This window comes from Asterias amurensis, chromosome 11, assembly GCF_032118995.1.
Source record: "Asterias amurensis chromosome 11, ASM3211899v1".
Classification (NCBI taxonomy): Eukaryota; Metazoa; Echinodermata; class Asteroidea; order Forcipulatida; family Asteriidae; genus Asterias; species Asterias amurensis.
In genome coordinates, this window is record NC_092658.1 from 6593874 (window position 1) to 6609356 (window position 15483).

The 15483-nt window shown below is 38.3% G+C and overlaps 2 protein-coding genes across 6 annotated transcripts in view; one reads left to right on the forward strand and one right to left on the reverse strand.

The window, feature by feature from the left end:
• The window catches only part of LOC139943635 (eukaryotic elongation factor 2 kinase-like), a 38734-nt gene extending 32276 nt beyond the window's left edge, over positions 1-6458 (forward strand). For all 5 annotated transcript variants that reach the window (XM_071940348.1, XM_071940346.1, XM_071940350.1 and 2 more), the window contains one exon: positions 814-6458. In XM_071940348.1, coding sequence (XP_071796449.1) covers positions 814-947 — 134 coding nt within the window. In that variant the 3' untranslated portion in view covers positions 948-6458. The remainder of the gene's footprint in view (positions 1-813) is intronic.
• On the reverse strand, positions 5073-15217 carry LOC139943636 (uncharacterized). Its single transcript, XM_071940352.1, has 10 exons — positions 14835-15217; positions 14040-14180; positions 13105-13201; positions 11982-12125; positions 11227-11358; positions 10582-10704; positions 9778-9927; positions 8762-8909; positions 8200-8330; positions 5073-7131 (listed from the first exon to the last, which is right to left on the reverse strand). The coding sequence occupies exons 1-10, from the start codon at positions 14988-14990 to the stop codon at positions 6650-6652; spliced, it is 1704 nt and encodes a 567-aa protein (XP_071796453.1). The 5' UTR covers positions 14991-15217; the 3' UTR covers positions 5073-6649.
• Between the last annotated feature and the right edge of the window lie 266 nt (positions 15218-15483).

The window sequence follows — 15483 nt, forward strand, 5'->3', positions numbered from 1 at the left end:
AAATGGGTACCTGTGAGGGCAGAGATGGTTCTTGTGATTTAGCCGAGTAGCGCTTATTTGTTACACAAGGCTGTACATATTCCCCAGGGAACTGAGATGGTTTAAGGAATTAATTAAGGCCCGGTGACCAGGGGTAATAATGTTGGAAGCGCTTTTAGAAGCCCTTCGGGTGTGAAAAGCGCTATATAAAACAGGTTATTATTATTAATATGAAGTACTGAACTATGTTACACAAACATGCTTCCATGTGGAATGGACAGCCCAGTTCACAGAGTGTGCCTGTTCTTTTGGCCTTTGTTAATATTTGACCATGGTAACCTTTTCTTTGTGGGTTTTGCTTTATTTGATATGTGTTTTTGTTTCAATCTCATTGGGACCCTGGTTCGAATGCAACCTTAGACCAGAACCTAAATTATAGATTGTGTTCATTTTTCTTTGTGTGGATCGCTTTAACTTAATTTGAACTGATGTTTTTGTTTCAATCTCTCTCTGTTGACCCTGGTTCAAATCCCACCTAGACCAGGCATATTTTAGACTGTTTCAATCCTTACTTCAGTTAATGTGTTTCCCCCTTCTGAAATTGCCTCACTCATCAAGCATTTCTTCACTGCCTTCTTTCCACATGTTTTTTCTTCAGGCCTAGACACTTAATAAATTCCCTACGTTTTACTACCACAAATTAATAATTACAATGAAAGTATAGGCCTAAACAATGACAAGTTAAACAATTGATTTAATAGCTTGAAATCATTATGACACTATCCGTTTTTTTCCAAATTGAATAGCTTTTGGAAATGATTTATTTCTTCATAGGCGATTTGTACAATGAGGCGGCCGAAGCAGCCATGGAGGCTCTGAAAGGTAGACTAGCCAACAAGTACTACATGCTAGCTGAGGAGTGCTATGGAGAAATGGAAGAAGATGAAGAAGAAGATGACTCAGCATAAGTTACACTCTCAGTAAAAGGTAGACTAGCCAACAAGTACTTCATGCTTGCTTAGGAATGCTATGGAGAAATGGAAGAAGAACATGACTCAGCGAAAGTCAAAAGTAGACTAGCCAACAAGTACTTTATGCATTTTGAGGAGTGTTATACTTGTTTCATTGTATACAACATGTACACTGTACAAAGCAAACTTAAGCAATCAAAGTTTTACAGGGTGTAAACTATGGTGTGGTCATTTGGGTCAGACCAAATCATTTGATGAACAAAAACAAGAACATTTTGCTTATACAAAACAGGTTACTTATCAAGATATCACATTCTCATTTGCATTCCACGTGTAACGCTCCCTCCATGCCAAAATAGACACTTCTGATGGTTATCACAAGCCCAAACAGCGCCTAACTGAGGTCAGTGAAGACCTACATTATACCATTGGCTGGGAGTTGTGGGCGGCGTGTACACACCTACGTGTTTCCATTGTTTGACCTCAGCCATGGCCACCAATGCAAGGTCTATAATGTGAAGACAATCAAAACATCAACCTGATATCACTGTGATGTTACGCCTTAAATATTGTTGATTTTAAGAAAAACTTACATTACAGTCCCATCTATTCCATGAGCAAATCAACCCAGGTTTGTTTCTTTTTCAGGAATATCTTGTTTTGGCATGGAGCGTCACATTTACTACAAACAAGTAAAGGTGACATAAAAAGAGGAAGGGTATTGAAGAAAAGACAAACAAATCTTAACTAATCTTGTATTTGTGGATGGTAGAGTAGTTACCGGCATGCAACTCTTCCGCGTTTCCGCGGAATTCCACGTTTTGGGAGGGGTTTTTTTACGTGAAAAAAAAAAAAAAATATTTTTTGGTTTTTTTTTTCGTTTTTTTTCTTTCTCATTTTTATTTTATTTAGCCTAATATATGCCTTGCATTAACAGTGTACAACTACAATCATGTAAAATAAGCATAGTACATGCTAAAAATGCACCTAAGAGCATAATAAACCTCAACATTTTCTAGGGTACCATTGTGGGTCTCGTGTCCTGTGGCGTTTCGGCTGCCTCGCTCCGCACTTGCGTTGTGCCTTTGAAAATTTTCCTCTTTTTTTTTCAATGGGCAGTTGCATGCCTGAGTTACATGTACTCTCTATTATTGTTAAGACTACTGGGAGTGTAGAGTTAAACACACATGTATATCATGTGTTACTCATTGTTAAAGGACCGTACCCAGTCACGTTAGTACTCAATATCAGGTGTATATTTTTGCATGATTAATTCTTTTTCAATTCAATAATAATATAAGAAATAAACCTGCCTCACTACCTCCTTTATTCTTAATAGAAATTGACATTTAAGTTACTTGCTGCCCGTTTCAACAATTGTTGAAAGGGAAATTTATGATTGTAATTTAAGCAGACCTTATGCATGGGACGTTACTGGACTAGGGTGTCCAAACGAGCCCAAACCTGTGCACCCATTGACCCAACCTCTGCACCATTGTCCAAAACTGCAAACCTAGTGGCCAAAACTGCACACCTAGTGGCCAAAACTGCACACCTAGTGGCCAAAACTGCACACCTAGTGGCCAAAACTGCACACCTACATGTAGTGGCCAAAACTGCACACCCAGTGGCCAAAACTGCACACCCAGTGGCCAAAACTGCACACCCAGTGGCCAAAACTGCACACCTAGTGGCCAAAACTGCACACCTACATGTAGTGGCCAAAACTGCACACCTACATGTAGTGGCCAAAACTGCACACCCAGTGGCCAAAACTGTGCACCCAGTGGCCAAAACTGTGCACCCACTGCCAATGGTTGATTAGCACTCATTCGCCCTACCTCATTTACCCATTTGCCAAATCTGTGTGTGCCCATCACATTTGCCAAACTTGTTCTCCTATTCTATTCCCCCATGTTGTGGTTAAAGCGGTCTTCGACAGTGAACTCAAGTTCTGAAACCTTTGAATAAGGGTTTGACTGCGTTTCCATTAGTTCTGAATGGTCGTCGTTTTACCACTAAAGTGGTAGCTAAATCAAGTCAATGCATAAGGTCTATATGGCTGTTAATACATGAAACTTCTCATAAAGGTTAACACTACTAATAAATCTTTCTTTCTTTCTACAAAGGACAGTTATAAACCAATTCCTTATTTTCAGTTGGCCTTATTCCGAGGGATCTTTTGTGCCTAAAATTCACTGGATTACTTCACTCATGGATATTTGTACATATTGTGAATACTTTTGTTAGAATCACTTTTAGGATAAAACAAGTAATTTCGTCTTTTGTAAAGAGCATGGAGGTTTTTGTTCAATTTACTGTGCCATATTTCCGTTTAAACCAAGTAACTCTCACTTGTTGGTATACTTCCCAATCCAAGATTGTGTTGTAAGAAAAACAATTATTATATAATAATAATTGTTTTTCTTACACTATATTATTATATTATAATATTATAATATTATATTATAATATTATATTATAATATTATAATATTATATTATAATATTATATTATAATATTATATTATTATATTATAATATTATATTATTATATTATAATAATATAATCTAAAAGATTTAAAACAAGGTATTTTGTGGTTCATTGTTTTCATTTGCTATTGAAGGAATAAGCATCTCGTTGTGAATTTTAATTTTATGTTTCATTATTGATAAACAGATAAACAGTTTTGACGAAGACAGCAGATTTCTCTGTTGTTGTTTTTTTGTTTGTTTTTCCCTTCTATAATAGTTCTTTTCAAAGTGATAGCACTACAAAGTTATGTTGCACTTGTTTTAAAATTACAAAGTTGCATGTCGGTTTAACATGAATGTTAATACCTATCAATTAAAACACACTGTAAATGCTGCTCTTCTGTGGTAACATTTAGTTGTCAGCAATTTAAGTTTTGTTTATATTCTGTACTTCATCATTCCTTTTGGGGTAAAAAAAATGCCATATTCACCTTGTACCTATTTTCTTTGAGAATTGTGGTTATTTTCTCTTGTTATTTTCAATTAGTATTAGTGTGAGCTTGATGCATGATTTTATGTTAGAAGCTTTGACATGCTCTAATTGAAATTGTTCTGTAAAAGGATATTAGTGCGTATTCCATTAGTTATACACTAAGGAAAAATATGCCAAGTTGCAAATGTGGTAAAGAACTTCTTTTAAAATATGTAAATATTCAAATATCATGAAGTTGTTCGCTGACATTTAATTGATAGTTGGGTTCTTACTGATTTTCTTTTACAAGTTGTTTGTTTTACTTTTGTGTGTCTGCTAGTTTGTTTGTTGGGGTGTTTGGTTTTTTGTTTGTTTGTTTGTTTGTTTGTTTGTTTGTTTGTTTGTTTGTTTGTTTGTTTGTTTGTTGGGGTGCATCAGTTTTGAATTCTTATGCAATTAGTACCTCCATTGTATTGACGTATATTTCACAATCCTGTCGGGCATTTTCGGAGGCAAAATATACACAGAGGTATTGACTCTCATAATGATGGAAAGGGTATAGACGTGCATATGAGGCGCCTTGAGGTGTGTTTGTTGTTGTGTATCAGGTCAAGTGCAGATGTAGAACTAACAAAATTGGTGAAACTCTTTCTTCAGCGCGGTTCATACTAACTGAGAATGCTTAGTGAGAAAATGGAGCGTCCACCAAAATTCGCTTCGCATTCGCAGGAAGTATGAACCAGGTTTTAGCCTTTCTATTATTTCTAAAGTTTGTGAAACTCATGTGGGTAGATTATGGGCATTACTGAAACATGTAACAATGTTGCTCTATTTTGTTGTATATTATCAGTAAAACTGTGTGCTAAACTGCTGTATAATTACCCTAGGCTGTGCCCGAAATCATTTATTTTATACATACTCTTTGGGCTGCAGGATTTGCTGCTCATAGACCGATCCATACGCGCTGCGCTAGCTGCCACGGCTGCCCCGTCATTGCTGAGTCGCTGGAAGCAATTTTTGTTGTGTACACAAAGACATGAAAAACCTATTGTCTCATTACTTTTTATGCAAGTTGTCTTACTCATGATTTATACACTTTTCCTGACAGAAAAGCATGACAAATATGTAGAAATAACTTAATAAAAAATATATAAAAAATAAAAAAAAACAAAAAAAAAAAAACAGAAACTTATTCTGTCGAATAACACATTTAAAACCCTGCATGGCAGTTAACGTGTCTATCAAACTTAACTCGCCTATTTTATGCGCCCATTTCAGGATATGTTTGGTTGTACATATTTATGGTAAGATTTCTATACATCATTATGTCATGCTGTCCTGTCAGGGAAAGTGTCTAAATCAAGGAGGAAGACACTTGGTTTAAAAAGGTTCTAAAGATAAGGATTTGTCCATATCGTTTACAGCACATTGCGCTGCCAGCGGCCCAGCAATGGTGGCGCTGCCATGGCAGTTTTGCGTGTCTTGGATCGGTCTATATGAAAATTAATAATTAATAATAACGTGTCTCTCTTGTACATTACGTTGCCAAGTCTTTAGTTAATTTTAAACAATCACAGATATAAAGTAATAAGTGTACATGTTCATCAAACAAACTGCTAAGTTTGCAAACTGAGAAAATGAGATGAAAGAAAAGGGCGGTGGAGAGATTCAATTAGTTTTCAATTATTGTTTATTGTCCAAACATACTTTATTTCAGCATTTTGTTCTGGTTTATTCATTGTCATTATTCCGCAGATATATTTTGTACAAAGTAACAGTTTAATAAATAATATTGACTACCTTTAAACAAAAAATGATATTCTTTTAAAACTTTTATTTTTTAAAACAAACCCATCGGTGCATTTTGTTTATTATTCTTACTATTTCATTTCTCGATCCGGTTGCCTTTGTGGAAAAAAATAATAATGAATTTTTTTTTTTTGAAATAATTTAATTGACTGATAAGCTGATATTTTCAATGGAAATTGTTTAGTAAAAATCATAAGGTCTGTCACTTTTTCCTATTATGCATCTTATTTGAAAGTGTTCCATTTTTTTCCCCTCTTTTTTTTTTTAGGGGTTTGCAATTCTTCCAATTAATTTTACCAAACAAAGGCCACATCCGAATTGGCGGCTAGACAATGGCTACGACTGTTGCTTATGGTGTTTCTGATGAAGTTCTATACTACAACACATGATGACTCGGACATCTAGCCGTAGCCGTAGCCATAGCCGCAGATTTAGCCGCCAATTCAGACACAGTCTATGACTATACGGGAAAAGTAGTATCTTTAAATTGTGACAATAGGAACTATCACTATCACTGTGTGAGCAGGAAACCCAACAAAGATGGCCGCATGATTATGATGTTTTGTATAAAGATTGTAGATGCATGAACTGTGACAGACCGTGTTATTGGCGACAAATTGATTATTCAGACTTTTGGAAGTTAATGTTTTTTGCACTTTGTGTACCTTTTGTGCTTTTAGCTTAAAATGTTCATTACTTCCTTTTGGCATGTAATATTGCAAAATAATTAAAAATCCGAAATCATTAAAAAGACTTTCTTGTTGCAATCGATCTTTTATTGTAGTAGTTCTGTATTGACTGCCCATGCATTGGCAAATTCTAGTAATACGTGCCGGGTTGCTTTTGGAGTAGGCCTATAATCCCTGGTTTGGGTGTGATCGCGAAGAGTTTCTTCCGAGAATATTTCATTCTAAGATAATTCAGTTTTGATTACAACAGTTGCTTTAAGCAACCATATATATAATTTTCTCACACTTTGACCTGAACATATTGACGGTTTGTTGCTCAGCCGCACTCAGTGCGTTCGGATCGTTTGTCCGCAGTTGGATGTCCTCGGTGAAGACCGAATTCCGGCGGGTACACTCGGCTGACTTGTGGCGCTTGGACCCGGCAGCTTTGGCCACTTTGGACCCCATGTAAAAATGCATGTCGTGGAGCTCCTTGTCTATCTTGTTCTGATTGAGACTGATGGCCGATGCCATCAGATCGTGATTGGACATCATGATTTGGGAACCACTCGCTCGGAGGGTGCCTTGGAAATTAGCCAGCGAGCCGCGCTTGAGGCTGCCACGACGCGCTGCTGATGTGAGCATTGAGAGACTGTCTTTACGGTCGGGCATGAGGCTGGCACGGCAGGCGTTACGACCAGCGGACTGCTGCTTGGCTGCTGAAACTGGTTGTGACATCATACCTGTAAATATTGGTACTGGGGGATGGAACAGAAAGTTCTGATTATAGTCACAGTGATGGAGCTATGGCCCTTTTCGAAACTAGGGGATGAGCTTGGGCTTAGACTTAAAGGAACACGTTGCCTTGGATCGGTCGAGTTGGTCTTTGAAAAGCGTTTGTAACCGTTTGCTATAAAATTGATATGGTTAGAAAGATGTTGTAAAAGTAGAATACAAGATCTACACAAATATGCCTGAAAATTGCGTGGTTTTTGTTTTACCTCGTCGACTAACACGGTCGGCCATTTATGGGAGTCAAAAGGTTGACTCCCATAAATGGCCGACCGTGTTAATTCGCGACGTAAAATGAAAACCGTGCAATTTTGAGTAATACTTGTGTGGATCATTATATTCTACTTTTAAAACATCTTTCCAACCATATACATTTCATAACAAACGGTTTCAAACGCTTTTTTTATAGACCAACTCGTCCGATCCAAGGCAACGTGTTCCTTTAAGGCTCCTCCCACCAAATATAAACCTCACAAGGAAGACTCGTGTGTTCTTTCTAAACCATGGTTTCGAAAGGGGCCTATGTTGAGTGTTGGTAGTGTTTAGGTCGTATCATGCCAAATGGAGCCACTGCTAGCCAAGAATGGCAAGCTCATATTTAGACAAAATTACAAAATTGAGATCTTGTGCATTGTATCGGTTGCATTGTTGTTTTCACGACGGTCGGGTTGGCTCAAAATTGTATTATTTTCTCGCCGTTCCACCTCTAGGACCCCCGTTATAATCCCCCGGGTACTATTATGAGAATTGGGTTTACATGCCCTACCTGAATGCGTGAGTTTTCCTAATTTTGGGTCCTCTCACCATAATTTATTGGCGATTGTTAGACGTGTAATGTAAATAAATAATGCCTATAAATGTCGAAATCTGGTCTTATGTGAGCTGGTTGGATTTTAAGTTAGCAGTTTGCACACACTTAATTTGGACCATGGAGGAAGAATGGACAATAACATTACTCGATTGCTTTTGTTTAAAGGTTTATTTTGTGGGTGTAGTTTGAAATATAAGATCATCTAATACCAAGATGGACTTACAGTTTTGATGACTGAGCTGAATGCTGATCCTGCGACCAGCCGGTCCCGTCAAACCAACATCGTTTGCCTTAAGATGAGTCCCTGGTTTGAGTCCAACATGCTTGTGGATATCGGTCGCACTCTCGCCAAAACTTTGGATCAAGAAACCAGTATATGCTTATGAGGTAAATTTTATGAAGGTTTATTCCTTGTTTATTCAAATGGACAGGCTGTATCTGAATTGGCGTCTACAGCTAAGGCTACAGCTGTTGCTAAGGGCGCCCTATACCTCAACGCATGATTGACTCGGACATCTAGCCGTAGCCCTAGCTGTAGCCGCCAGTTCAGACACGGCTTTAAAGCCGACTGTCAATTATAGTGTGTCAAGTTTTTTTTTTTTTTTTTTTTTTTCCTGGCTATGGGCGGGGCTGCGGCGGCGTCACTTGTCCTTATCACCTCTTGCTCGGTCCTTTGGCGAGCCTCAAAAACTTAAAGTAGGACAACTTTCCTCCTGATTTATCTTTGACAGATGTAATAAACTGCAGTGTAAAGAAAGTGATGAATGTCTTAAAGTGGAACTTACGCTCGTCGGACAGCAATTGCACGGAGTACGTCGGTGACAGTATGAGGGCGCTGTTTTTCGTTCACTATCTCTCTTTGGCTTTCTGAGAATCCATGTTCCATACTCATGTCGAGAGAGGCGCGTCGAGGCCTGCCGCCAGGGGTTGGTTCTAGAACAGAACAGAAATTAGTTATTTGAGGTTTACCACCAACTAAATGTTAGGATTGTTGTGCTGCAAGGGTCACATGTATAGAAATAACGAGCAGGAGTTACATACATCATAAGGAATTTAGTAAAACAGGCTAAATGGTGATGGGCTGGACACACAACCCGAAGTGCAGCAGACCACAGAAAGGACAGTAAAACAAATGGATTGGAACCCCCCAGGGACAGGGAAAAGGAGAAGAAGCAGACAAAGAAGAAGATGGAGGGATGACATAAGATCTTATACAGGAACAGTATGGACAAAAACAGCTAAGAATAGAGATGAATGGAATGGCAACCAAGGACAGCGAAAAGGAGAAGAGGCAGACAAAGAAGAAGATGAGGAGATGACATAAGATCTTATGAAGGAACAGTAGGGACAAGAACAGCAAGGAATAGAAATGAATGGAATGGCAACCAAGGACAGGGAAAAGGAGAAGAGGCAGACAAAGAAGAAGATGAGGAGATGACATAAGATCTTATGAAGGAACAGTAGGGACAAGAACAGCAAGGAATAGAAATGAATGGAATGGCAACCAAGGACAGGGACAGGAAAAGAGGTGACAGAGAAGAAGATGAGGAGATGACATAAGATCTTATGAAGGAACAGTATGGACAAGAACAGCAAGGAATAGAGATGACCAAGTACAGGGAAAAGTAGAAGAGGAAAAGAAGAAGAAGATGGAGGGATGACATAAGATCTTATGAAGGAACAGTATGGACAAGAACAGCAAGGAATAGAAATGAATGGAATGGCAACCAAGAACAGGGAAAATGAGAATACATTATAGTGTCCCGAAAAGTCTCTCATTCTAAGAGGGTATATTATTTACCCATAGATTCGAAAGAGGACTGGGGAGTCTTGTAGTCAGCTGTCGACATATCGATGGGTTTATTCAACCAGTTCATTCGCTTCAGTTTATTGATGCTTGCTCTGGACAGAGGATCAGCAGTCAACATGCAACGTACGAAATGTCGGCAATCTGAAAAGAAGAAAAATGAAGATCCATCACGACGTATACCTAAAGCAAATTTTTTCGGCAATGTTTTTGAGCTAGACAAAAAAACTAAAAGTACCTAGTCTTATCTCGAGTAAGGACAAGTTACTCGTCCTAACTTCGCTATAAGTTTTTAATATCTCCTATTTATAAGACTAGTCCTGTTATTTGTGAAATTGGCCCCAGATCTCTTTAAAATAAAACTCGAATTCTATCTGTTTGCTTAATCTTTTTATATCATCAATTGATAAGTTTATTTGTAGATTACAGTTGTATTGTCGTATTATTCATTGTTTGTAAAGTGCACTAATTAAAGAGTTCTCCAAGACCTGAAATGCGCTCTTTAAGTTTGTTTTTAAAGATTTATGTTTAATGATAACATTTGTGCAAACCAAGTAAAATATTGAATGTTATTGATAGAAATAAAATCTTGAATCTGGTCGTCTTGTACTGATGTATTTTGTTGCTCCAATTTCGTGAAAGTGTTCTCAACTATTGGTGTTTTGTTCGCTAGTTATGAGCCAATTCGAATTACACTTGATTTTGCCCGTGTTTCATTTCGTTATCGACAGAAGTCACAGTGTCATCAAAACTAAACATGTTATTTGAATACTTAGATCGTTTCTGAATACAGCCTACCTCTGGAAACTTTCTTGTGGAAGAGTAACTTTTCGTGTGGGTTGTTAATGTTTTCCATGAGGATGTCCAGCGTTTCATCGTGGTATGGTAGCCGGCCACACAACATAGCATACAACACAACACCTGGAAAGAAAAACAGTCAGGGGTAATTTAGTACTGGGTCCAATTCCATAGAGCTACTAAAGCAGAGAGCTATGACAGATGGAAATTTACTTCAATCATAGCGAATATTAGTTTTGGTTTTATCCATAATGTACACCGATGTGTGTTACAACACTGTATTACTTGGTGCTTCCCCGGGAGGGATTCGAACCCACGACCTTTGCTTGATTCTAGAGCAAGGTCTTACCAACTACACCACCGATATTGCCTGGTAGCTAGAGGCAGGTCATGGGTTCGAATCCCATTTAGCAACATTATGTTGGTGAAAAAAGAAAATTACTGAGAATTATGCTTACCAAATTTCTGCATGAAAACTACAAGGTTTCTACTACTACGTTTTCTACAAGGTACATGTTATACATGTGACCCGGGTGGTATCTTACATGGTATCTTATTCTAGTGAGCATAATTACTCCAATGTCCTTTTTTAATAGCTATTTCTTTTTGTCGGCAGCTATATGAGAATTCTTAACTGACTCTTACCCATACTCCATACATCAGCTTTCTTGCCATCGTAGGGTTCCCCGGCTAGAATCTCAGGCGCAGTGTAGGCGTACGATCCGCAGTACTCCTTCAGTTTCTCCCCACTCTCACACATCGCAGCAAAACCAAAATCTGTACGGATGAACAAATTACTTATTTCAAAGGCACTGGAGACTATTGGTAATAACTCAAAATGATTGTTAGCATAAACACGTACTTGGTAATTGGTAACGAACAATGGCGAGCTGTTAAGATAGTTTAAACATTGTGAGAAACGGCTACCTCTGGAGTAACGTAGTATTTGAGAAAGAAGTAATTTTGCTCACTCAAATAATAAAAGACTTCCATCTGAAGCCGTCAATATGCATTTAAAAGCACGAAAAGTTGTGCAACAAAGATATTTTTTCTTTCATTATTCCCTTGCAATTTCGATGACCAATTGATGAGCTCAAATTTTCACAGGTTTGTAATTTTATGCATATGTTGGGATACACCAAGTGAGGATACTGGTCTTGACACTTTACCAAAGGTGTCAATCAGCCGATTTCACGAAACGCTAGGATTAATCCTATCTCGAGTTAGGAGGACGAGTAACCTGTCCTATCTTAGGATGGGTTCAATGCGCCTTACGTCTTTGGCTGCGGAACTGAACTCGTCCTAAGTCCTAATAAGGTTAACTCTAAGTTAGAACGAGTTTAGTAAAATCAACGGCAGTGCCTTTAAAATAAATGTTACTTGAAATTGAAAATGAATACCTCCAAGTTTGATGTTATACTGATCGTCCAGCATGATGTTATCGCATTTGATATCTCGATGTACAACGTCTACTGCGTGTAAGTAACTGACTGCATCCAGAAGCTGGTGGAACAACATCCGTGCCTCTTCCTCGCAAAGGTGACCTGCGTACAAATGTCAACAAGCATGATCATCGATACTTCTACACCATAAAACACTACAAAAGTGTGATTAAGAAACAGCATCAGAGACTCTTCATATGCAGAGGTGACATGCGTGCACATGTCAGAATGCATGTTCATATGATACTTCTATGCCACAAAACACTACAAAAGCACAAAACACTAGAAAGGTCTGTATCATCAGAGACTCCTCGCAAAGGTGACCTGCACATGTCAGCAAGCATGTTCGTTATGATACTTCTACACCACAAACCACCATATAAATTATTGGTGTGATTAAAAAAACAGCATCAGAGACTCCTCCTCGCAAAGGTGACCTGCGTTCAAATGTCAGCAAGCATTTTTATGATACTTCTACACTACAGAAGTCGGCTTCCATAGTGATTAAAAAACGGCATCAGTGACTCCTCTTCTTAGAGGTGACCCGTGTACATAATGTCAGCAATAAGGTTCATAAGATACTTCTAACGTCACAAAACACTACAAAAGTCAGCATCGCAAGTGTGATTTAGAAAAAGCACTCTTGAACCTTTTTAGAAAATCCTTTTCGCAAAGGTTACCCGTGTACCAATTACATTCATGTTCGTACACTTCTAACCACATAACACTACAAAAGTTTGCACCATTGTTTATAGCCTTGATCAAGGCTTTAGAGGGTTCTTAAAATATTTTGATATTGCATTGCTCGTCCGAGCCAGTGTGCGCGTACTCAGGTAAGCTGTAAGCGCAAAATCGGCTAAGCAGCTCTATGAAAGGGCTGACTCATAGAGCTATACTCAAGCAGAAAATATTGCTCAACTATTTTCTGCTAAGCAGAAATGGGCAGGATACCAGTCACAAATTGTACACGTGACATGATGGTAGTGTGGCTGGTCACCTCATTCTGGTCAGCATACTTTTGTTGTGCTTAGCTACTTTTTCTGCTTAAGCAGCTCTATGAATTTGGGCCCCAGGTTCTAACCTCGTCTGTTGATGTATCCTGTCAGGTCTCCACGCGGCATAAACTCCATCAGGATAAAGGTGTAGTGGTCAGTCACCAACACTGACTCCATATCAATCTAGAAAGGTCAATAATAAAGTCATTTTGTCAAAATCTACATAGGAAATTTGTAAGTAAGTTTTCCTAATAAAGCTTGATCAAATATACATTCCATTTCTTGAACACTTAACAAGGGCCCAATTTCATAGAGCTGCTAAGCACAAAAAGATGATTGGCATGAAATTTCTTCATGATAAAAACAGCAAACCAACCAAATTTTCACTTGTTGCGTATTGCTTGTTACTGGTATTCAGCTGTTGTTTGCTTATAAATCACAAAAATCGCGTGGAAATTTGGTTGGTAATCCTGCTTTTATCAAGGCAAACATTTCATGCTAAGGAAATGTCTGTGCTTAGCAGCTCCTTAATTTTTGGCCCATATAACCCTGCTGCCACAGCCTTAGTTTTTCTTATTTAGACTATATCGTATTAGACCAGACCAGAAAAGTAGCAACGGGTTGAATAACACGATCAACTGTCCACAATATTGCGTAGAAAGTAAAGCAGTTTGAAAGCTAATTGTTATACATTGTAAATCTGTTTTGTATTTCTAATTCCAATGAAAGTTACTGTCTAATGAGGTTCCAAGGTACTTGAAATATAAACATTATAAAAACTGGGTCCCATGTTGGACTCCCTGTAATGCGACCCTTTGGTTTGCAACGGAATTCAGGGCCGATTTCACAAAGATTTCACAGATCGTAGTTGCTAAAGTAAAGTGTGATGTCATAATACAAATCACTGTGGCAATACTGACAAATGTCATGCGATGATTTGTATTGTTTGTGAAATCTGCCCCAGCCTCGAATAATGATTAACTAGATGGTTTTCCATTTTCCCGCCGAAAATGAAACTTACCAGTCGTTCGTGGGCCAGCTGCTGCATGATTGTCACTTCTCTCGGCAAGAAAGTATCCACTACCTCCCGAGGTGCTCGCAGTTTGGAGATTTTCTTAAACGCGAAAAGTTTGTTGAGTTTCCGGGAGTATACTTTCTTCACCTGTTATCCATTTTAAAGGAACATTATACTAGAATTAGTGAGAAAATAACTATTCTACTCTAAGATCACAGATTTACATAAAACTTACACGGTCTAAGGATGGTAGTAGTACAAAACATCCCTTGAAATATTTCTGGCTGAAATGTCATATTTGATGAGAAATAAATAAAACCAATTTACCATTTACAGTTTATCGCTCAGTAAGCGTTCTATTCTTTTTTTTCTTCAAATCCATATCATGCAAAAGGTGTAATCGGTTTTTATGACCGATTGATCTCAAACTTTTACATGTTTTGTCAGGTAATGTGTATGATGGATTAGGTGCTTACATTGCCAGCAACTGTTTAGTTAGCAAAACCAATGTTGTATGAGTGGTCCTGTAAAGACCACGGACACTATTGGTAATTGTCAAAGACCAGTCTTCTCACTTCGTGTATCTCAAGATATGCATAAAATAACAAACCTGTGAAAACTTGAGCTCAATTGGTCGTCGAAGTTGCGAGACAATATTATGAAAGAAAAGAAAAAACTCTTGTCACACGAAGTTGTGTGCTTTTAGATGGTTGATTTCGAGACCTCAAATTCTAAATCTGTGGTCTCGAAATCAAATTCGTGGAAAAGTACTGTCTTTAAATTACATTGTAGTCGACTTACCTGTGAGTAAGGTCCCTCTCCAATGATCCCTTTATCCACAAGATCCAGACGGAGAGAATCCCAAACGGATTTTCCTTTCTCTGGCATCCAGACACCATTTCCTTTCCTCTTCAGATGAAGAGACTCATCAGTGTAGAAGATACGGTCGTTCGCCATTTTGATTGCCAAAGTAAACGTAACTGAACAAATCCTATGGAACTTTGTTTTTTATTCAGTTTGAAACACTGAACTTGTTTTGATGTTGTGGAAAACAATCAAGTTCACTTGGTTGTTGAATAAACTACCCACCCCCCTATAAAAAATAAGTGTAGACCAAATGCCGCCCAGAAAATGTTTCCTCGCTCGACTTCTTGCTAACGTTTGTTATCGTTGTCATGTAACTAAAGAATGTATGTTAAATTGTAAGCGTTGACGATGGCGCAGCGTTTCATAACGCGCAACAAACGCGCAGCTTGGTAACGACTCCTTAGCGAAGTACAGTAACGTCACGTCTGCGACATTTTGTGACGCAATAATCGGGTCGTGCCCGTTTTTCCTCCAAGTCTCGCGCGTCTTCGGACGTAAATTGTTTGAACGCGTGTAGGAGACAAAAAATCCCGCATTTGAATGGGTTTGACACATTGATCTCCATTATACTGGAGATCAATGG